This window comes from Dermacentor albipictus, chromosome 1, assembly GCF_038994185.2.
Source record: "Dermacentor albipictus isolate Rhodes 1998 colony chromosome 1, USDA_Dalb.pri_finalv2, whole genome shotgun sequence".
In the NCBI taxonomy this organism is placed as follows: domain Eukaryota; kingdom Metazoa; phylum Arthropoda; class Arachnida; order Ixodida; family Ixodidae; genus Dermacentor; species Dermacentor albipictus.
The window spans coordinates 346,190,617-346,214,096 of NC_091821.1; the positions used below are offsets into that span (position 1 = coordinate 346,190,617).

General features: G+C 46.4%; 1 protein-coding gene across 2 annotated transcripts in view; it reads left to right on the forward strand.

The window, feature by feature from the left end:
• LOC135915571 (potassium/sodium hyperpolarization-activated cyclic nucleotide-gated channel 3-like) overlaps positions 1-23,480 on the forward strand; it is a 452,750-nt gene that overhangs the window by 417,878 nt on the left and 11,392 nt on the right. For both annotated transcript variants that reach the window (XM_065448715.1, XM_065448783.1), the window contains exons 3-6: positions 259-474; positions 4,237-4,545; positions 16,317-16,480; positions 17,296-17,570. In XM_065448715.1, coding sequence (XP_065304787.1) covers positions 259-474; positions 4,237-4,545; positions 16,317-16,480; positions 17,296-17,570 — 964 coding nt within the window. The remainder of the gene's footprint in view (positions 1-258; positions 475-4,236; positions 4,546-16,316; positions 16,481-17,295; positions 17,571-23,480) is intronic.

Here is a 23,480-nt window from a genome sequence, read left to right on the forward strand (position 1 = left end):
AGGCTAATGGAGGACATCATTGACCGACCCTAGAGTGGTTGGATTCCATCAGTGAACCAACTGCTCCGTCCTGTCCGTCAATCGAACCAACCGGTCGGTGTCTCGTGGAACAATGAATCTTTCTGGTTCATAGATCGGTGGGCTTCTTTGCACTTTGCATCCTGGCGGGATGTGGCAGTAGAGTTGACACGTGACGAGTTTTGCACATCTTCGTTTGTCCGTGCGCCTGACGGTGTGGTCGCTGCTGTCTGGACGCAGGAGCTCGGAGGCCCTGGACGCGGAGCCCCCTCCGCCGAGCGCGGTCAAGGGCGTGGCGGCCGCTGGTCAGCGAATGGCTAACGGGCGGGTGGCCAGCGGAACCCCGGACGCCTGCCCGGACGCGCACGTCAAGATCTGCATCGATACCAGCGAGCCCGGCACCGCCACGCCCAAGAACCAGGACGCCGTACAGTTCTTCCCGACGCCCTCCGCCGGGTGAGACTAGATGCTGCCCTGTGCGGTGGCTATAATGCACGGCTTGCGTAACCGCGCGGTTATCTTGCAGGAAAAAAAAAATGGCTGCGCCGCGCGAGAATGCGTCGATAAGACGTTTCTTGTACTCGTTACTTAACAAGCTGATAGCGCTTATAGTTCGCTTTTTTTTTTATTGGACGCTGAAACGTCACCACGCCCAGCGGTCATATATATGCGAATATGTTGTCACGTTGCGGAACAGTCACATCTAAAGATGTAATTACAACATTTACAAGAGAAACAACGATGCATAAACAAGATGGCTGTCGAGACCGGTTCCACCTCTACACGTCAAATCGTCTTCTGACTGGCGCCACTTTGGGTTGGTCCGCAACATAACCCCCTCCTGTGAAGGCACCGTCTCGGCGCTAACTATAAGACAGGGGAACTGGCGGCAAATTAAGGCTTCAGCCAGGACACGTGCACAACGTCCGTGGGGTCACGCGAGTCCAGCGGAGCAATCTCGTAGTTCACATCGCCGAGCTGACGCACGCAATATCGTGTAAGGCCCTGCGTAGCGTGGCAGCCGCTCTGGGAAGTATCAAAGTATCACATATATATATATATATATATATATATATATATATATATATATATATATATATATATATATATATATATATATATATATATATATATATATATATATATATATAAGGTGTCGACATTGCTGCCATGGTCGGTGCCATTGCCAATGTTTCGTGCAGCACCTAAAGTATTCCTCTCAGTGGTCTCCTCCGTACTTTTTTGCTTAATACGAAAGCATTATGTGCTCCATTACGCAAAAAAAAAAAAATCCGTCGGCGTGACCGATAGATGGTACTAAAAATTGCCGACGGCGCAAACAATAAAGACACGTCAAAAAATGCTCGGATTGTCGTCAAATTTCTCAGGAAGGTTCCTGTAAACAAGATAAATTAATGACTTTGAAAAGAAAATTTGGTAAATTTCGGCCTAGGTGTAAATCGCACCCGGGCCTCCGGGGTGCGAGACTAGCACGCCTCCCCGACGCCACTGCGACGCCACGGTTCTTGCTTACTAAAGGCGTGGCCTAATTCGTGCGTCAGTGAGCACGTGACTGCGCAGCTGATGGGGAGGAGGTAGCGCCAGGACACAAGCGTACAAACATGAGCGCGTTCATGACGTTCCGAGGTCTACAAACGGTATGATGCTTTCGCATTCCCACACGAAGCAGTATTAAATGTCTCTACCGATTTTATTTTTTTAAGTTTACTTAAGCAATGTTTTTCGCCAACATCCGTACTCCACATGCCTTACTATATGTCCTCATCACTCGCGTTCGAAGCACTTGCAGTAAGAAACAACCACGATAAGAAAAGAAGTGGGGCCTTGCTCCTCGCTCGGTGCCAGACGTTCCTCGTGTGGCTGAATGTCATAACAGCCGACCTTCTCGGACGCATCGATGACGGCCACGCGCAGTCAAACTTGCGTACGCGTCAGCCCTCGTGACTCTTCCTAAGAACGGCAGTGGCCTCCCGCATGCATGCACTCCGAGAAGGGCTGCGCTTGCGGTGGCCCAACCAAATGGTCGCGCAGACGCGCCAGCGGCAATGGTCGCGACAGCCCTCTCCCTCCTCCCTCTTCGTGCCTGCTCGTCTCTCTGTTGGCGTGTGCGACTCGTTGTGTGTGCAGCTTGCGGAACCGGCGAGCGACAGCGGGACAGAATATAGTCGCGCTATATTTGCAGCGTGGCCGGGCAGCAGTCGATCGTTCGACGTACGTTCCTCCAGCGGGGACAGCGAGTGTGCGTGTGCTCGCACGGAGAAATGATAGTCTACAGCGCAGCGAGTGAGCTAGCGGGAACTTCCGGGTTTTCGTTATTCCTTTTTTTTTTTGTCCTATTTGACCGTACTAGCGTTCATATATTTATTAAGGGGTCATCGTCGTACATGGCTGACAGAAATTTACAGTCGCTTTTGTGCATGTATTTCGAGAGTTATACGAAGAGCACGAACGAAAGCAATTGATGTGCCTTCGAACTTCTTTAGCATCACTTTCTCGTTCTTTTACTTGCTTGTGAACAAAAGAAATCAAAACAAGAGTATTCAGTAGGATCTGTCGAAGAAATAGCAATATAGGAATTAACTGAAAGGCCGTAATAGGTACGCACGTGCTTATAAATGGAAATTAAAGCAATGCTCACGGCCAAACGTGCATTAACAAAACACTCCATTGAAGTAGCATGCCATTTCTTAAACGGAACTATGCAGGATATGCCGGCCCATTAGTACAAATATATTCCATGCTGTTCAGTGTAACCGCTAGGTATATCGGCCATGATAGTGTCTGTCTTTTTAGAAGCTGAGTTGCTTAACTGTTTCGTGAATTTAGGGCGCTATAACGTCAAGCTATTCGAAACTTTTCTGTTCCAATTCTGCAATCAGCCCTCCGCGATCGGTCAAAAACATTTTGAGCCACCCCCACTTCCCCTACATGTCAGTCACGCGACGTCATGAAAACCGCGATAGCTCCCCATCTGATACGACGTGTACACTCTGATTATGCATGACTGGACTGAACAAAACAAAAAATAGTTATTTCTGATTCGACGCCCTTTCGCCATTAGCCCTCGGCTATTGGTCAAAATTTTTCGGGCTGCACCCACTTCACCTGCCTATCACGCGACGCCACAAGCGCGCAAAAACTCACCGCGTCAAAGTGACGTGTACGCTTCAGAGATGCATTAATGTGCAGAACAAAACTGAATTTTCTTCTGAATAGCCGCAGGCTGCCCCGTTCCGAAAAGAATAAAAGATGGCTGCCGCCGATCGCTCAGACACTGGCTACTCGCACCTGCCGGAGAGCATGGATTTATTTGCATACAATAAAACCTTTTGCGTGGCCATGTAACGCTTTCGAGCACTTTCGGCATGTTTACGACCTCGTTCTGACTATACTCTTCTTTGCTTAGGATCCGTTCTAGGGTCACTCTTAAGCTTCCGTTGCATGCCGCCGCGATTTTTGACCAGCCACCGCATGCTAAGTACAGGGAAACGGACCAATCGCAGACGCCGGCTCCACCCTCTTCATCCGGTTATCGATTTTCAGTGCACCCGCTCGGCCCCACCGAACCCCTCTCTACTTGAGCGTGCTCCTCGCCTCTTGTCAGCCAATTAGATAAGACAAGCTGCTCAGTGTAGGCAATGATATTCGTTTTTAAAGCAAACAAAAGTGATCGTCTATAAACGAGGAGAGCGTTTGATTGGTCTGTTTAGACAACCCTTCGGTTCACCGCCTGATGCTTGCGTCGGCGGTTAAGCAAATTTAACGTCAGGAGATTGGAATAAATACATATCGGAATAGTTTTACGTTATAGGGCCGGCCCTTACACTGGAAGAGTGATTAGGCTTAGAAAATTCTTCTTGCAGCACCATGCTGACCAGAGCAGATTGCTTCTCACCGTGGATTTACTGCTGATTGTCGATTTACAGCCAGCTTTTGGGTAGCCAATGTTCTCACAATTCTATTCCTTAATAGTGAACGACTGCTTGATTTCTTGTGTGTGCGCGGGTGTGCGTGCGTGCAAGAGAAAATGGCGTTGAGAAAGCTTGTTAGGCTTAAGGGCTAGTCGTATACAGTTAGGCCTATACAAGTAGGCCTACGGTGTGGTCCAGCTAGAGGTATGCAAATATATATACACTGCTGTGAATGTCGTCTGCGGAGCTTGTGCTCACGGCGCACACGCGGGTCTCGCGCATGCAGCGAGCAGGTCCGCGCGGCGTCCGACGGCAGCGCTGCCGCAAACAACGCGGCGTCGGGTGTCCGCGCGGCGAAGGAGGGCGACGACGTGTCACTGTACGGCACCCCCAAGGAAGAGCTGGGGCCCGGCGGCGGCGCGGGCCTGTCCGAGGCCAAGGCGTCCTTCATGCGCAACCAGCTGGAGGCCCTGTTCCAGCCGTCCGACAACAAGCTGGCCATGAAGCTGTTCGGATCCAAGAAGGCGCTCATGAAAGAGCGCATCCGGCAAAAGGCCGCCGGACATTGGATCATTCATCCGTGCAGCAATTTCAGGTATGTGCGTGCTGTGTACCTTCTTGCTCCACATACATCTCGGTGCAAATGCCGCCTATATACCGACGAACGCTGTTTAAGATCTGTATAGCCTTCGCGAGCTATCAACTCGTTCTTATACTTTCCTCTTTCATTCCATTCTTCCTATCACCCATTACTGTGTTTCTGTGCTCTTCTCCTTGAAGACTAACAGACGTTGCGCTCCTTCCAGTGACAGTTGCCAGCCTACTCCTTACTTTCTTTTCTCTCCTTCAATTGTACTAGGTTGTCAAACGAAATTATTGTTATTATTACTATTATTATTATTATTATTATTATTATTATTATTATTATTATTATTATTATTATTATTATTATTATTATTATTATTATTATTATTATTATTATCTTAAACATGATTCATTGCAAACTTTATAGCAGCGGCGGACAGCATAACTTGTGCGAAAATCGGCATTACTATTGCTAATTACCAAAATTTTACCAATTACGTTTTCCAATAATGGCCTTGAGGGGCACGTAGTAAGTGCAGAATTGAAGTCAGCCATGCAGTACTCAAAGCGTAACGTTTTGGTAGAAACGTTGCGCTAAAGGTTCTGGGAAATGCGGACTCAAAAAAATTTTGCTGTGATATCTGTCGCTGTTCCAGTTAACGGTCTTTCGTATACGGCGTTTTTCCTGATTCTGATGTGCGCCGCTGCTATACCAGAAGCGTTGTAAGTAAAAAAAATGATAATTTATCTCGAATCAGCTATTTATTATATGTGGACACCCTTCACAGAAACACGGGTATAGATCCACAGTGTAAGCAGAAATTATGACATTCGCTGAACCATCAAGAGGGGTACCTCGTTGTCAGTTCTTCTAAGGCGCAATTAGTTCCCTTGGAAATCCATGTTTACGGCCGATGCATGGTGGTATAGCGAGACGATTGCCTAATTGTCTCGTTGTCAAAGACGTCTCGATTGCCTAAGACGGCATCAAATGCACGTGCCACTTGTAGCCGATTATAAAAGAACGGTGTACAGCAGGCAATGCTTGCTGCTAAATAAACAAAAAAAGAAAAAAAAGCAATGATACCGCTCGCAAGCACCGATTCCTCCTGTAACTATGCATGTGCTCTTGTGTTAGCGGCGCGCTGTAAGTACCGAAGCCACGTTGGCGCTCAGTGCTGAAATACCTTGAATGTGGCGCATCGCTGCCGAAATATCTATCCCATGTATATATTAGTGCATTCACTATACCGGACGACACCCGTCACACTCGGTTGACGTTGCGACCTCACACTAACTCGACTACAGTGATTACCTACTCTCGCGTTTGTCATTCGCTGGCCCTCGATTGCACCAACGCTTCAAGCCTGCTCGTATAGCCTCGAATAGAGATTTACAGAGGCGCTATTTATTCAAGCACGCAGATAAATAGTCCCCGATAGCTAACAGCGCCGCAGTGCGGCCATATGACGCGGTCTACGCGCGGTACTTCCTATGTTGCCGTACTCTCCTAATAGATTCGAGTTCACGATCATAAAGCGTTTGTTCATTTCAAGGGACCGAATCTCGCGCCTCCCCTTTTTCCAATCCCGTCACTTCACAAAATGCCGTTCGAAAAGAGTACATTGTCGTTACTCCCGTATTTTTCTAAATGGGCGCAGGAGCAAGCTTTTCCGCCTCGACTCGAGACGCGGACGCTATGTCGTCAAGAACAAACCGAGCCTCCCCCCCCCCCCACACACACACATACACTTCCATACTGAAACAAATCTTCCGCTGTCTTGACGCGTGCACGGTACGCATTCACCGCGGCGCAGGCGCAGACGACACGCGCAATGTCCCACTCCAGCTTGCTTCCCTCCCTTGTACGCAGCGCCTTCGCTAACTCCTACACAGGCTGTTATGCAAATAGCCCGTTCGTCGCTCCTCTCTGCGCTGCGAGAAATAAATCGGGCGCTACAGCAGTGTTCGCCTGCCCGCCTGCTGCGCGACGACGGCAAACAGCTGGTCCCTGCGCGCGCCCTTAGAACAATACAAATGCGATGAGCGCTTTGACTGTGAAAGCGAGGCTGCGTGGAAGGGTGTAGGCGCACTCTATGGGACCGTAATGGATTTGCGATTGGGGTTTAATGACGTCGCCGGCCGCCCATCCCCGCGGGGGGAGATGTGGGGTGTACGCGGTTGCAAGGGACGGGTCACGAGCGCCGAGCGCTGCGCTGCGACTCACGGAAAAATACGACGAGAGCGCGACTCGGGGGGCTATTAAGGCTGTGCCGTGCGAAACGAAAGAACTATAGAAGAAAAGTGTGTGCGCGGTGATGGCAAAGCATATACATAGGCAGCGGCCATTGCACTAACGAGAGCGATGCGGTGATCGTTCGACGAGACAAACGAAGACACGGTGTCTTTTGTAAGAACTGCTAAAAAGAGGGAGTGGGGGGGGGGGGGGGGGCGCCAGAAGGGGGTGTTCTGCAGAACTAGCGTGCGTAGGGAGGGCATGGTAACCGCTTTCGCCCTAGCGAGCAGACCGTCGACAAACGAGAGTTGAAAGTGACACCCGTTGGAACTGCACAATATTGTGTCCTTGAAACCGAAGCACTGCGGTGAGAGTGTGATGAAAGGAAACTGATAACGAGCGGGAGCAGCGCAATTATCGCAGAGACGGACGAAGTGCACTGACCGAGAGTTTTGCAAAACCGTCTGCGAAAAACGCGATTACGCTCCGAGAGGGCTGGTCGAAAATTGCGATCATTGCACCATGACAACAAACGGGGCCTGTGAAGCAACGAAACTACAACGGCGCACCGCGGTGAAGAACTCGATGCGTACCGCGCTGTTAAGGCTTTACAAACGGGCATCACACGAAAACACCAACTCAGCCCATTAGACGTCCTATAGAGAGAGAGAAACCAAATGATAAATGAAAGGCAGGGAGGTTAACCAGGAGTGAGCCTTTACGACGTCCTATATAGTTGCGAACGATGCACCCAAGCGCGCATCTGTCAGAGAAACGCGAGATAGTTTCGACAGACGCTCACGCTGTCGTTGTTTGCCCGTCGTGTCTGCACAGCATCCACACTAAACACTCTAGCACACCTAAGGGTGTAAAGCAATCCGCCAGACGAACACCCTCAGGGTGTTAGTTAATACAAGCGCCCCTATTTGATTAACACCCTCATGGAAGGGTGTATGGCTGAAGTAAAAGCGAAATGAAAGAAAAACGTCGCCCTCAGCTCGTGATACCTACCACTGTTTACGAGTTTATTAGCATTACTGCACAAGCGGCAAACAATTCATCCTTAAATAGGTTACGAAAGAAATTCGTGGGGATGGATTCGAGCCCAGGAACTTCACATGTAAACTGGACAACCTCACCATCGCGCTACGCAGATGCCAGGTTTCAACTCTTCAAATATTGGTATCTATATGTATAAATTGTCCAGAAACTCCAACTGCTTCATTTCATGAGAACACTTGCACAAAGTCGCATCTTACATCAAAGAAAATGCGTTCGTCGCCCTTGAAATCTAACAATCCTATAACTGCAAGGAGAGTTTTGAGAGGTAGCGAACGTTCGAACACCTTCTGCATAGAGTATTAATTGTTTCCTTAGGGTGTTATTTTTTATTGCTTTCTTGTTTTTTCTTTGCACACACCTTACTATACGGTGCTTTGAGTAAAATTGGTGTTAAATGGGTATAGCGAAGGGTGCAAAGTGATAAAGCACCGTATTTACACCCTCAATGGTCTTAAATGGGAAGGACGATGACAACTACGTCGACCAATTTGCACCGCAGTGATGCATCGACCCCTCGCTTTCGTCGATAAACGTTGGCATTTTCATGAAATGTTAGAGAGAAAAGCTACAGAAAAAAACTGTAACTTATGCTCCACCTTGACAGATCACTCTATAGTACAAATATAGAGAAAGAAAAAAGAAAAAAATTCGCTGAGAGCTAGGGATTTTTGCACAGCTGAAAAATAGACAGCGTGGAGAAGGTGAGGTGCAATACGCCCATCGTTTATCATATAGATATATAGGGTGTCCCAGTTAACTTTAGCCAGAGTTTAAAAATATGCGAATGCCACGTAGCTGGACCGAACCAAAGTAGTGTTCTTTGCCGTCGCTTGGAGATGCTCAAGTTATTCTTTTTTTCTTTCCGCCTAATTAGATAATTATTCCTAATCAATTAACCAACTTCTCAAGTATTATAATTAGATGAAAAGTCTAAATGAGAAAATTGTAAAGCGACATTGAAAAACCCGATACAGCTTTCTGTTGCTCAATACGTGCTACATAGAAGTGTTTTTCCGAGCGAGAAAGAAGCCCGCGAATACAGTCAAAGTGCTTCGAGTGGTCAGTCGCGCGGCAATCGTCTCTGTCCTTCCTTTCCTACTTTCGTGCGCTATACGCAAACACCGCCGTTATGAACCACGACCAACTCGCCCAAGCATCCACCCTGTGTATCGTTCGAATAAGTTGAATCACAAAAGCGGGACAAGCACGGCAAAGGTCAACAAACCGTGTACGTTGCCATGCAGCAGAGTCATATCGTCGCTTCTTATGCTATGGCCATGCGCCTGCTTTGGGATTTCCGCGCACAGCCGTACTAAACTAAGAGCAGCGAGCAGGAAAGGTTTCCCTTCGTAATGCCAAGGTAAATTAAAACAAAAGGAGCTGAAGCTTTCGGGAAGCTATAGTTTACTCACAAACGACGGGATTTGCAATTATCTTTACCTTGTGAATTTATCGGTGCACTATGCACGCCGAAGTTGGTCCGCATATAGCAGGCCGAAAAGAGGAGGAGGAGGAGGAGGAGGAGGAGGAGGAGGAGGAGGAGGAGGAGGAGGTAAAGGTAGAGATGCCAACCAGACGCACGTGCGGTTTGCTACCCTACACAGGGGAAGGGTCTTGGGGGAAGAAAAGAAAGGAGAGGGAGGGAGGGAACAAGGTACTATCGGTGTGAATACGGTGCGGATGTCCATAACTTCGCGCCAATAATCGCTCACGGAGGCCAGTCGCTTTCGTGAAACGTAGCAGTGCCCGCGTCGAAGACCGAAAGCGCTTTCTTAAAGACAAAGGGCTTCTTGGAGGGTTATCCCGACTTGTTCCGTATCGAGCATGTTTCTAGCCTATTTCCTATGCTGGTCCCGGAGATAGCGCTGTCTAAAAATGTGCGCCGATCCCGAAGACAGACCTGGTACCGGTGATACCACAGTGCGGTACCGATGCTGCCAGTGGTATAGGTACCGGTGGTACCGGCGGTAAGGGGAGCGTTCTGGCATTCTTCGCTCATGAAAGCTAGCGTTTCGAGGCTGTACGCTTGCCATTAGTGTTGCGATACTCTGGACCTCAAAATAATTCAAGATGAAGTGAACCTCTCTCTCTCCCCTTCTCTCTCTCTATATATATATATCATCTTTTTTTTTCGCCAGAAATAATGTTATTCGCCAGCCGACTTCGTTTCCGAGTCCGTTGTTCTTTCTCGTTCCTTCGCGGTCGCCACCGCGAACAATGTACGTGTCCCGAAGACGACCAAGCACAAAAAACGCAGAGAAACTTGCAGTCGCAGCAGCAGGCCCGTAGCCAAGCCAAGTCGATAGCCGACGTCGCGAGCTGCAGTGCTCGTGACAGGAGCATAATCGACCTTTCGGTCCCCTCTCTCTATTTTCACGCCCCGAGCGGCCGCAGTTAATTCTGCGTCCTTTCTTTCTCGGTGTCCTCTTTTTTTTTTGTCTGTCTTTCTTCCTCGCCTGTTTTTGATTGTCCACCGCCACATCTTGCACGCGCCTCAAGTACGGCTTTGCCGCCCGCATTTTTCCTCAGACGCGAGCAATCATTGGAGGCTATATACGAGCGCCGCATTCGGCGGGGGCGCAGTCATAGTTCGAGATATATATCTGCGCGCGGCATTCGAAGTAATCGAGCAGAGGGTGAAAGCTTGAGAGCCACGGTTCCTCTGCACTCATTTAAAATGCGGAAGTACGTTAACGCCCCGGAAGCCTGCGCTTCGGACAGCAGTTTCGTTTATTTCGTCCCCAAACCCCGCGCCAATTTCGCGAAAGGCTTCGTTTCGTACATGTCGTGGCGTCAAGCAAGTCGCTCGTGATTTTCTTCATCTCTTTAGTGCACGAGATTGCGATTGTCATCTATAGTTTTTTTTTACGTTTATTTTTTTTTCTTCCTTTTTGTCGCGTATGCTCATAAATAGTAAATAAAGCCGCCGATAACACATGAAAGAGATGGTGAATTATACTTGACGTGGAAAGCCGTTATCCCCTGAAAAGGCAGCCGAATTTTTAGGAAACCGACAGAGAAAGCGAGTGGCGCTTTATTTCTAAACGACTCTTCGTCCGAGTCGTCGCACCAAGAAGACATAATACAAGACTATATATAGCTCAGAAAGAAAATGAGAGCCACCAGGCAGGGTGTGCATCAACCGCTTTACAGAAAGGAGGCACTTTCTTGTCAGAATTGAACATTCCCTGGTGCAAACCGATGTAAGGCACGACGTCATTCGCGTAATTATATCGTGCCCTTCATGCAGCTGTAGCAAAGCGCCGACGGAAAATGTTAGAAAGCCATACATATGGGGACGCAGCTTCTTGCGAGGTTGGTTCCAATGGCTTGTATGTGTAAGAACACTATATACGCAACTATAACCCAACACGGAGCGCTGAAACGCAGGCGTCCTCATTTAACATTAATGCTTGAAATGTATAAATAAACGAGCGAACCTTCATCTGTGAACGCGTTGTCACTGTGAAGAACGAGGAGACGCGCCGCACATAACAGTATTCACACTGTTTTGCCATTTTCGATTACTCTCGCCCGCAGCACCGAATACTGTATCTGGGCAGTTTCGCGCCGAGAAGTCATCTTGGATGCAGAATATGAGAATTATTCGGCGCCAGCCTGTCATAAAACGCGCCGTGTGATTGGTCGGTGCGGTATGCAGCGATAAAAGGGACGTCACGAAGTGACGTCACAAAGAGAAAAGAAAAGGGTGCAGAGGGAGGGGTGTAAGCGGCGGAGGGGAGGCTTGTCGTCGACATGGCGACGAAATAAAGCGAAATAAAAACCACACAGCGCAAGGAGTTTCGGCAGCCATTGGAGAAGTGCACATCACTCGATCATCCCGCACGTGGGAAGCTGAAATAATTACTTCATGCAGAGCCAGTACCCGTATACATTCCCCCCGCTTCATATAGGGCTGTTCTAAGAATACATTGCTACGCATCGTGCAGTCTAAGATGAGCAAGCGGGAATCGCTGACATCGTCTAAGCAGAATATGGTTTTAAAGGAGAGAAAAAAAAATGCAATGCGACAATCTCAGAGGTGGAACGCGCGCAAGACAAAGCTTCAATCATGCGTGGCCATAGAAACGCGCCGTAAGCAGCGGAGAAAACAGTAAGCGCGGAGCGACTAAGTGATAGAACGAACGTCAAGCTTCGCAACAGAGCCGAGGCACCAGTGCGCAGCGTGCCAGAAAAGGTTTTTACGAGGAGTACTGACGGCGACGCGGGATTTCGCTTAAGCCGCCGCTTTATCGCGTGATCCTCTCGGGGATTGCGAGCAAAACCGAGGCAAATCCCCGCGGCTCGCGACAGTCGCCCGCCGCTGTCGGAAGGTGGCGCCTCATCCGACCGAGTCGCCCCGGCACGCCAACAACGGCCAGTGCCGTACTCTTGCCCATAAGCAACGGTTCTCAGGAAAAGCTCTCGGGAACCAAACGAGGAACGAGAAAAGTTCCCGTCTGAAAAACACGCAGGTTCGTCTTGTTAGCATACGTATGACAAGAGAAAGATGTGAAGTGGAATCAGAGGCTCTATTCTCAACACGCATGGCGGATGCGCGGCCGCCATTGTCCGCCATGTTGATTCTCTGATTGGCCGTCGAGAGGTCACGTGCCTCCTTTGGACGTCGTCGTTCCATATTTTTTTTTTTTGGCCTCTGCGACAAGCTTAATTATCTTTTCCGCGCAGCTCATGCGTGCGCAAGCTAACGACAGTTGCCCATTGGTGAGAAGGCGGCATCCATCTGTTGTCTAATAGCCAAGTCGTTATCTCTTCCACGCATTAAGTACATGACGCGCCTAACTACACTCATTCCCCTTAATCTCCCCACCAGAATCTCATCTATCCATCCCAAATTTTAGCAATGCCGTTTCTATGTACCTCTTAACGTCACACTTATCAAGACGGCAGATAATTGGATGGGACTGCAAGATTATAAAGTTCGCATGCATGGCATGTATTCTGTTGGCGCAAGACAGCCCTCGGTAATTAGAGGTCTCTTGGAGACGCCTTTGTCCTACACTTGGGCTTGAGATAGACTGTTCGTGATTATAACGATGAAAAGCCTGCAGTGCGCCAGTTACGGCCCATCACCATAACCCCATCACCACCACTGCTTTAGGCCCCATCGCGAAGCTGCGGCGTATTCGTTATAGACAAGCGAAGCTCGCGAGGGTCACAGCGAACTGCAATGCCGCCCGTATAGGAGCTCTGAATGTGGCAAAGCCGGTCGTCGGAGCCGTTGCGACTGGTAAACGAGTTCAAAACAAGCACTTAAAAAGATAGATAGGAAGCTGAATAAAGAGCAGATACACTTCGGAAACGCATTTAGAAATGGAGCAAGTCTGTTTTATCGATATGTTTCTCCCGAAAAGAGAATTTTTCTCTCCCGGATGGAACTGTTTCGTATCTGGGTATGCGCATCGTTCAGCATACGCTCATGTGTATGTCTATAGAAAGGAAGAAGGAAAAATAGAGCAGAACAATCAATCAATTTTACGAGTGCAGAAGATACGAAGAAAAAGAAGCGCCTTCAAAAAAAAAGAGGAAGAAAAGGAGCGCGTTTGGGAGTTCTGATATGCTAACGATGGAGTGGAAGAAAGACAAAAACAAAAAGCGGGAAGAGAAACGGCGCCGCCCTTTTAAAATTTACGAGCCGAAAATTGCCCTCATATTAGGGTGTCGATTTCGTCCCAAGGGACCCCTCCCCCGCCCTTCCCTCACCCTCCCCTCCCTCATTCCGGACAGGAAAAGCCGACGATGTCCTTAGATTATTCTTTCTTCGTATTTATTATTTATTTTTTTATCACACGAGAGATTTTCCTGCTTGACGTTTCCTCAGCGCCGGCGACCAAAGTCGCAAGACCAGCGTTTCGGTTTAAGTGAAGAGATATGAGACGCCCGTGAAGCGGCGAGATTACCGAGCCTTAGCAACGACCCCGTCTTCAAAAGGTTACAACACCAGCCCAGTCTTAAAAGAAACACTCGGTTAGCATTCCGCAATTTATTACTACGGATATATTACGTGAAGGCGTGGAGTTGACCGTGCGTTGCGCATATATATAGGTGTCAGGTCCGCTAGAGTTTTGCGTCGTATCGGCCGGGGTTTTTTTTTTTTCGACAAATTTGGAAAAGCGTTACAGATATGCTGCCTTTATCAGTAGTTAGGTGTTTCCCTTAATTAAAAGCGGGTCATACTGAGTACATGTACGCGGCACAGAAAGTCAATTAAGGGAACGGCACGATGCCTTTTCATTGCATCCACCTGCGATGTCGCGAGAATCTGATCAACTAAGATGACAATGGCGAAAGAAACGCACACACACAAGACAAGGAGAGCACAGGACGCGAGTTTCTTACTTATGCGTTTCTTTATCCGGTTTTCATCTTAGTTGACCATGCACTAACTCGTCCAGAACTCAGCTTTGCAGTGAGAATCTGGAATGATGGCGGGCTTATATGTGCCGCAAGAGTGGTAAGCTCGCGCACGAGATACTTCTCCCACTTGCCATCTCACCGCTCTTATATAGTACTCCTCAGTATTCATCACGTTGCAAGCAATGCAAAGAACATAAGCAACGCGTGGCGCCTCGAGGATATGGCAGCACTGACGTCATACTGGACTCAGCCTGGTTAACCTCCCTACCTTTCCCTTATGCTTCTCTCTCTCTCTCTCTCTCTCTCTCTCTCTCTCTCTCTGATGTCAGTTTGAGCGCATCCCAAGAGATGTTTAAAGATAACTGCATTGACATGCATTTCCTCAAAAAATATGAATGCTCTTTTTTTTTTCTTACTTGCGGAAGATTTCCCTCAAAGCAGCAAATAGCGTGGGGGAAGCGGAGTGTCAGTGAATTCGTCTGCCCAATTTGCAATACGCTAATAATTTCACAATTTACTTACTGTAGGTCCATAAGTATAATACGAGTTTCTTTTTTTTTTATTAAAGTTCATCTCGCGCTACATTTGAATACGCATGAATACGCAAATATGACGTTCAATGTCTTGTTTTGTTTTTTTCTTCTGCTTTTGACTCATTGTGCTCGACCGCCAGATGTTCAACCTATGAAAGAAAAAGAATCCATAATGCTATCCCCGAGTTTAACAAACTGTTTGGCGCGACATTCAGGCAGATCGCGGAGGATAAACGGTGCGTGAGGTCGTAAACGTGGCTGAGGAGCTCTGCTAAAGACCCAGCAAATGGGTGCGACGTCGATTAAAGCAAAGTACCGGCCGCAGCTTAGTAATGCGGCAGATAGAGTTCCAATGCCTAAAAAAAATGATCTCGTTTTGAGAAGCTGTGCTCTAACGACCAACCTTGCTTTCTTAATTATAGGAGCAACCATTCCCACCGGCACGCATTTTCCGACTGTGTTCGTATCAGCAGCACATGGTTCACGCAGACTGTACTAACCGTCAAACTTAGGATGCAATCGCATTGTTTTCCTCGTTGTTTGTCCTATGATGAACCAAGAAAATTTATTACACAGTGAGATCAGACCTCTCAAATTTTGGCAGTCCAGAGGGCTCGCGACAGGGCCGTCAGGTTCCACCTGATGGTTCCCGAGTGGGCCTAGCCAGGTGGCGTGGAGTTTGCTTGCGTCTATAGTGGACAAAATAAAGTTGTTTCACTCACTCACTCACTCACTCACTCACTCACTCACTCACTCACTCACTCACTCACTCACTCACTCAGTCACACACAGTGAGAGGTGACCACATATGGGGAAGGGAAAGGAAGGAGGCCGAATCGCAGTGCTTTATATTTTCAGTGAGCGGCAGATTTTGAGTACCACACACGCGGTACCTTGTAAGTGGGCTTTTCTGCTTGTATACCATGCTTTGCTGCGCAACACGTTAAGAAGGCGGCACAAAGACTACATTAGAGAGACACAGACTTCGGAAGCTTCCGCCACTTGCGGGCGGCAAGAAAGACCTAATCATGAACAATGAACAGAACTTTCGAAAGTGAATATGGCAAATTAGTTATGCGGAAGCCAGCAAGGTTGAAGAGTGTTCATGAACGGGAAAATATCTACGAGTTTGGGGCACGACAGTTTTCCCTTTCAAGAATGAAAGCGAGCAGCATAAACAGCTTAAGGACACCTGTGCCAGCATACGAGTAAGATTATTCACAACAAATGTCTGTTTGCTTCATGGTTTAGGTAGCGTTCCATCAAGACCATGGTCAATTATTGTAGTACATTGAGACCTGAATCAAAAGACACAGAAAGGGATACCAAAAAAGCGTAAGAAGTGTATTTTAACTAATCCGTCCTGAGGCCTTCTGCAATATACAACCTATCTCAAGTTTCCTGTTTGTCGTAGTGTTATCGCTGTTACAGAATTACATTGTGCAGTAATTTGTTGAAAGCTGCGAGCTCGGAAGTGTCGAAAACGTCGCGGTGACGGGATAGGGACCAATCACCCGCAGTTCGCGGCGACCTGCCGACGCGAAGCGCTGACGCGGGCGCCTGTCGTCGCAGGTTTTACTGGGACCTGTGCATGTTACTGCTCCTGGTGGCGAACCTCATCGTCCTACCAGTGGCAATCTCGTTCTTCAACGACGACCTGTCGATCCGGTGGATAGCCTTCAACTGCCTCTCGGACACCATCTTCCTGCTCGACATCGTCGTCAACTTCCGAACGGGTAAGTCGGCCTTCGCCGTCGTGGGACTGTCACACGTGCACGCATTCGCATTGCCGCACAGTTTGTTTCTTTGTTTTTTTCGACCGAGCTGTCGAAATTTCCGATGAAGCACTGAAACGCGTTTCTTCCAAGGTTATCGACGCGCAAAACCGTCGAATCGCGTTTCCGCACAACTGAGGGCACCGCAATGTCCTTCTTTCGAATATTGATAAGTTGCTGCCAAGCTATTTCTTTATTGTTATTTGTACATTGCAAAGAGCACGTATACACGCATTTCTGCCCGGCTGAGACGAACGAAGCTTGTGTTTGAGGCCGCGACACCGGTGCCGCTCCTTTCAGTGTTTCAGTGATCTGTGTTTCAGCTACGTGAATCCAGTTACGCCTCGTGACTAAAGTTTCTTTGTCCCAAGCGCACCTTTAGAGGATTTTCGATCAGGGCTGTCCCTAGCACCTCTCTGATAGAGTATGAAACTTGGCCATTAACCAATAGTTTACTTCTTAAGAATTCAGCGTACCATTGAGCCTTGAGTAAGATTCAATATTCTGTTACTGTAATAGATTACTAAGTACGCATACAGCACGCTGAATCAGAAATAAAGCGCCGACTGATAAAAAGAAATTGTTTATTTTTCTTATTTTCATTCATACACGTGTTATCAGTGCAGAAGATATTAGAGGAGGAGGCAAAATGCACCAGCGCCCACAGTGGTCTGCATACTTCGAATCTAGCTTCCCGTACATACACTGACGGCAAGCGCCAGCGTTTCTCCGCGCACTAACTGATCCGTTGCTGTGTAAACCGGGCCGGTGCGCAGGAATCATGCACCAGGACAACTCCGAGCAGGTGATCCTGGATCCCAAGCTGATCGCGCACCACTACATCCGCACCTGGTTCTTCCTGGACCTCATCAGCTCGATCCCTCTCGACTACATATTCCTCATCTTCATCCAGGACTACAGCGACAGCTTCCAGCTGTTGCACGCAGGTCGCGCTCTGCGCATACTGCGTTTCGCCAAGATGCTCAGCCTCCTCAGGCTACTCAGGCTGTCGAGGCTCGTCCGATACGTCAGCCAATGGGAAGAGGTCTACGTAAGTGTGCCCCTTTTCTGCACATCGCCGTGTTCCTCGGTACTTGGCGCAGCCGTCGGGCTTCTCGCGTCAGGAATGAATAATGAGAGCGCGGTGGCTGTTGAGAGGCAGCTGCTTCCGGACCCGAAATGTCGTTTTTTTACAGGCTCTCTTCCAAACAGACGACACTGGAAGCGTTCTGCGCAAGCGCAGAGGTCGCGCAATCGCTAGGTTATGCCTCTCCTGGCTAATATCCCTGGTCTGCAACGGAGTGTGTTGAAAATTGGAAGCTCGAAAGATGCGTCTGTATATATGCTCACTCTGCTTCGATAAGAACAGCCTCTTGTTAGTTACGCATCCCGTTACGTTCCATTAGCACCGTTTCGGGTAGGACTTCATACAATGAGCTGATAATTTTTTTCTTTCTTTTCTACACAGTAAAAAAATTGTCTTCCTATACGGCAAAAGCTGCTGCTAAATTGTTGCCGGAGGGTTTCCGCAATCTGAAAAAATGCAGGTGTTGTAAAAAGGATTCACACTCCGTAAAAAGCATACATTTGTGAAAACGTAAAGGTCACAATGGTAGCACTGTACTGTGATCGCAAGCATAGCACCATTTCTGCGAGAAAGTTGCCGGCAAGGTGACTGGTCCTGGTTGTAAGGTGCAGTTCTGAGTGACTTACCGTGAGAAGCAAAGCGAATGGTACACTAGAAAATAAAAATGGTCCTGGTGATCAATACTTGGTATAACAAGTACAAAAATAAAGAATATATGATTTTCATATTGCGCGGATGAGGCATCATTCGTTGTACATATCACAAATTTATATATATATATATATATATATATATATATATATATATATATATATATATATATATATATATATATATATATATATATATATATATATATATATATATATATATATATGTGTGTGTGTGTGTGTGTGTGTGTGTGTGTATGTATGTATGTATGTATGTATGTATGTATGTATGTATGTATGTATATATATGCATGAAATTCTACAGTAATGGTAGGTACGTTTCGATTTCACATGGTTGTTGCAACGAGCGTTGTTTCGAGTTTTTCTTCAGTCATTGGTTTAATATTCATACTTTTCCTTTGGGTTCCATGTCGCACTTTACACTACTAATAAAGCTGAAAGAGATCACTACTATTCAGTACCATACTGCTAATTTGTATTTAGTACAGACAAACATACGCATTCGGTTAAGTTGACGCATCTGTTACGAGCAAAACGGTTAACTTTCTTGTGCTTATTTTGGTTCCGCGGTTTATATATGAGAAGTGAATCTCAGTAAGGAAATCAGGCAGCTGTGAAGCCGTCAAGGAATATTCAATTTCGGTACCATTGCGTTTAATCAGTATAAGATAGGGCTCTTTTAGCAGCTCTTCTCTTCACAATATAAGCTTATATTTCGTGACAAGATCGCGCAGAACTACTGACACGTTTCGACAGTTACCTGAGGCAACCGCTTCTCAATGAAGGCAAGTGACGACCTTTGTACCATCAGTCCATGCTTTTAGAAACAACAAGTCTTCAACAACACTCCAACAACCATCTGTCACCGGTTCGTTTATATCAGCCTGTACCGTTTGCGCTCGTTTAACAAAGACATCAACTGAATTGAAATGTTTATTACTGTACCAAGAAACAGCATACTTGCAATTTGTTACACGGATTACAAGAAACTACATAACAAGTGTAATAAATCCGCTTCCATTTTAGATCAGAAAACAGGAATATTGCAAAAGGAAAAGAAAACTGCCCAGTTTTTGTGCAATAATGACATTTGACTGCCGCCGTTTAAACAAACCAATTCCCGGATATTAAACATTCATTCACTTGCATAATGAAGTGCTCGAAGCACTTATAACTTGTGCCGACGTGGCAAGTCACGGTGTTGGTGGACGAAATGAAATTATACATTGCTGCCTGCTTCTTCAACAACTGCACGCATGCGTTGGAAATGTAGAAGCTTTTACATTGCTCGCTTTCTGCCTCGCTGCGCTGTACTGTGCTAGATTCAGTACACTCGACAGCGGCTGGAATGAAGCTGCTCGCTGTTGCCCTCGTTTCACGTGTTCCTTTCATCAAGTAGACAATATAGTGATGAATACCAACCATGCTATTGTGAAGCCACTTATTGTATCAAGTCAAATAAATATCCACAATAACCGTGCATCCTTGACGCGCCCTGCACGTCAAGGGTGTGAAAATCAGAATAGGAGCTTACTGTATTGTTCTAATACAAGTAAATCAGAATGGCTTAAAAGCGGCCGACATTAAATATGTCATCGAAATAACAAAGACTGCAGCTGCAGTGCAGCTTCTGGCACTATATCACGGTAAAGAAGCAAACGCTGCGCGCATGGCTTTAACGCCATGTTTTTTTTTTTTTAAGCTTAACGCGTTAATCGCGTTCTCAAGCACGGCGCTGCTTCTTTAAGTAGTGGAAATGTACTCAAGAATTTATTAAAACTTGTTGTGTTGCACGTTTCGAAAAACTATGTTGGTTGTAGAAGAAAAGTTGCAAACCTTGTGAGTGTTGTTTCGTCTTCCTGTTGTTCGCAACGTGTTTCCACGTCTGAAATCAATAACTCGTACGGATGCTCGTGATGTGACGTGTGTTTCCCCTTTTGTGAAAGTGTCACGTTGTATTTGTTCTTGCTTGAGTGCTGTGTTTGTGTATTTCTCAGCTGTTGTGGTAGAAATAACGAAAGCGACGGAGAGCTGGAAAGCTGATTCGGCGACCACGAGTACAGAGCGATGCTCTCAGAGACTTTCTGTGTTTGAGGCGACCTGGGCAACAGTAGTAGGCACGGTAACTGCGGGAAAACGTGCGCAAATCTAAGGCTGCTGTACGGCGATTCATTCGCTTCGGAGTAATCCTCGAAACTTCGCTTTGACTTCGACTGGTGACGTAATTCAAGTGATCGCGATGAGCGCAAGGTTCAGTCTAGTCAAGATACCTTCATTCTGAAATAAAAATTTTCAGCAGCTGTAACTTACCTGCATAGTGCGGGTTCTCCGTGTCATTGTTCCTTGACAGGCACTTTAATGCAACAATACAGCAGCTGTATACTACAGGTACAGTGATCCAGCTTTGCAGTCCACAGTGTCGCTGAGAAAAGAAACCACTCGTTTACAAATTTTGCCCCTTCAGTGTGGCGTTTCAAGCAGAATATAAGAAAAATTCTCAGAGGAAATCAATACTTCCATAACTTTATTTTAAAACGAGCAAAACATGCAAAGCACAGTGAGACATGTGCTCGCTGCATCAACTTTCCAGCTGTAAAGCGAGAAACCAAGCAAACGAGAAAACATGCGCGTAAAGCGAAGTGCACGCTCGGGGTGACAAGGCGACAAATTGTTGTGTGTAAATTGCATGAAGAAATTACCGTTGGTTGGTATACATTCTAAATGAGAACATCCATCCTGTGATTAAACTAAATTATCGGTTACTAGCACTTGCGCTGGAAGCTTTCTCAAAATATCGATGATGCAATGTGAGGAAACCTCCAGCCGCTTTACAAACCTTATAACATGCTGAATATCATGGCGACATCATTTTTGCAGAAGCATTGAATGATAAAAATCACAGCTTTGTAGATACTATTTTGGATACGTCTCCTAAGTTAAAGAACACAGAGCTTAAGCACAGATGATGTGAACGCAGCGCAACTGTAACAGAATCAGGAGAACACATTTCTTCGTCCTATCAGTCCTATAGTAGCACTGCTCTGTTGGCACCAACTATATGAAAAAACATCGCCCAAGCCAAGGTCCTCATTACGAATCGACAAAAAAAAAGACTAAATATTATATAGAATGATTATGCGTTTAACGTGGTAGATACCAACAGAACGTTTCTTTCAGGCACTGCGTTCACAATTCCAGAAAGAAACGGAATGATTCGGGGTTAAATAAGCTCCTACACTAAGGAAACAAGCGAAAAAGCGCAATTGCTAATAATCGTGCACATTGCTATGTGTATGTGTGTATAGGTGTCCTATATATATATATATATATATATATATATATATATATATATATATATATATATATATATATATATATATATATATATATATATATATATATATATATATATATATATATATATATATATATATATATATATATATATATATATCTGCTCCCATATGTGTTCGTGTTGAAGAACAGGAGTCAAGTGTTCTGTGTATTGAACGGTTGTTGTGGACACACAGAGCAAACGCCTCGTGCCTCGTTCACACGCACGTTGCCCTCTATTTCGAAAACCCAATACCGGCACGTTTGTTGGTAACCCTTCTCCTTGTGCACGGCATGTCAACCCTTACTGCCGCATCGCATGACATTCGTAAATGCCGTATGCAATTTTGTCTCCTCTCCCACGCGCGTAGCTGACGAAACAACGAGGCAGTTTTCCTTTTTCTTCTCTCAGACCAGCTATGTGACGGGCTGTGTGTTATGGTGGGTCGCTTTCCATCGCGGAGGACGGGAAGTGTAAACGGGGTGTTCATACATTGTGCCTTTCACAGCGCAGGAAAGCTTTGTTTTCCTCTCTCGGTGGCTTTAGCATGCCACTGTGAAAAGTTAAACGTATGTCACACTCTGACGATGACGTGACCACGTGGGTATAGGATGCCACATTTCTGACGAGGGCGTCAAAGTGTAGCGCCATGATATAAGAAACTAGTGTGCGCATCTGCGCTAAGGCTCTACTATTAGCAGCTAATCAACGTGTTCTCAACATTAATTATACAGCAGCGAAGGCACCTCAGTTATCAAGACAGCGTGAACGCTGAAATGCGGAGTAACCTACAGGCTAACCTCCAAAGAACGGAACCCAACTTAGCCCGTTTGTTCTACAAGTACGGCAATATCCGCAGGTCAATCTAGAGAAAATTTTGTTGTGGAAGCTAAAATCGGCGCTGCAGTGAGCGAGTGGGCGCCGCATCGCATGTTTCGCAGGTTGATGCGGATCAGTTATCTCCGCGATTGATCAGATTTTTTTCAGTTTGCGCGGAACTTATTTCAGGTGATGCAAAACGCCACACAAGCTCCGTGTATCAATAGCCGGGAGGTTGGTTGATAAGAAACAGAAATCTACAAACTGCCAGAGCCTAGTGGCAGACCTAAAACCTTGGAAGTGTCATGAAATGATGGCGTCTCCTTCATAAATGTTGATATAATCCGCCAAGAATATGGCTTGTTTTCCTTCTATTTTCCGAAAACTTATCTCAAGAAGGGGCTGAATTTTGAACGAAAATTACGTAACTGGTAATGTTAAATGTTTTAAAGGAAAGCTCCCATTAGCCAAACGGTCAACTCGGTAGATTTGTTGACTACACACATTGCGTGTCAAAGTTGGCCTGTTTTCTGTGGTCAATGAAATAATGCCGCAGAACCACACGCGGTTCCACGCAATATCTACATTTAATGTTGGTGTTGGTGTCGTTTAATGTCGTTCGAACAGTCGAACAGGAAAGATGTGTCAGAAAAGACATCACCTTTTATGAGGCGAACGCTGAACATTGAAACTATAAAGTGCTTCGTTTTTCGCACTGGTAAGTGCCTTTCGAAACAGTAGTTGAACCACAATTGCATGGTTGTGAGAATGAACGTATGACTGCTGCATGGTGTCTTGCCTCGTCTTTGTTTGTCATTTTGTAATAATACCATTCTTTCTTCTGTATGTGCATGACTGTCTTCACATTTATGAAACAGTTACTTTGAAACATACAGAAGCTGACCACAAATAATATTGAAGTTTCTATTATTGACTATAAAAATAATATTGAACATAGAAACTCCACCAACCCATGACTTTAGCGTCTCTACAAAAAGTCATTGTAAACCAAGCTATGATATTTTTTTTTTCGTTATCACCGTTATCTAG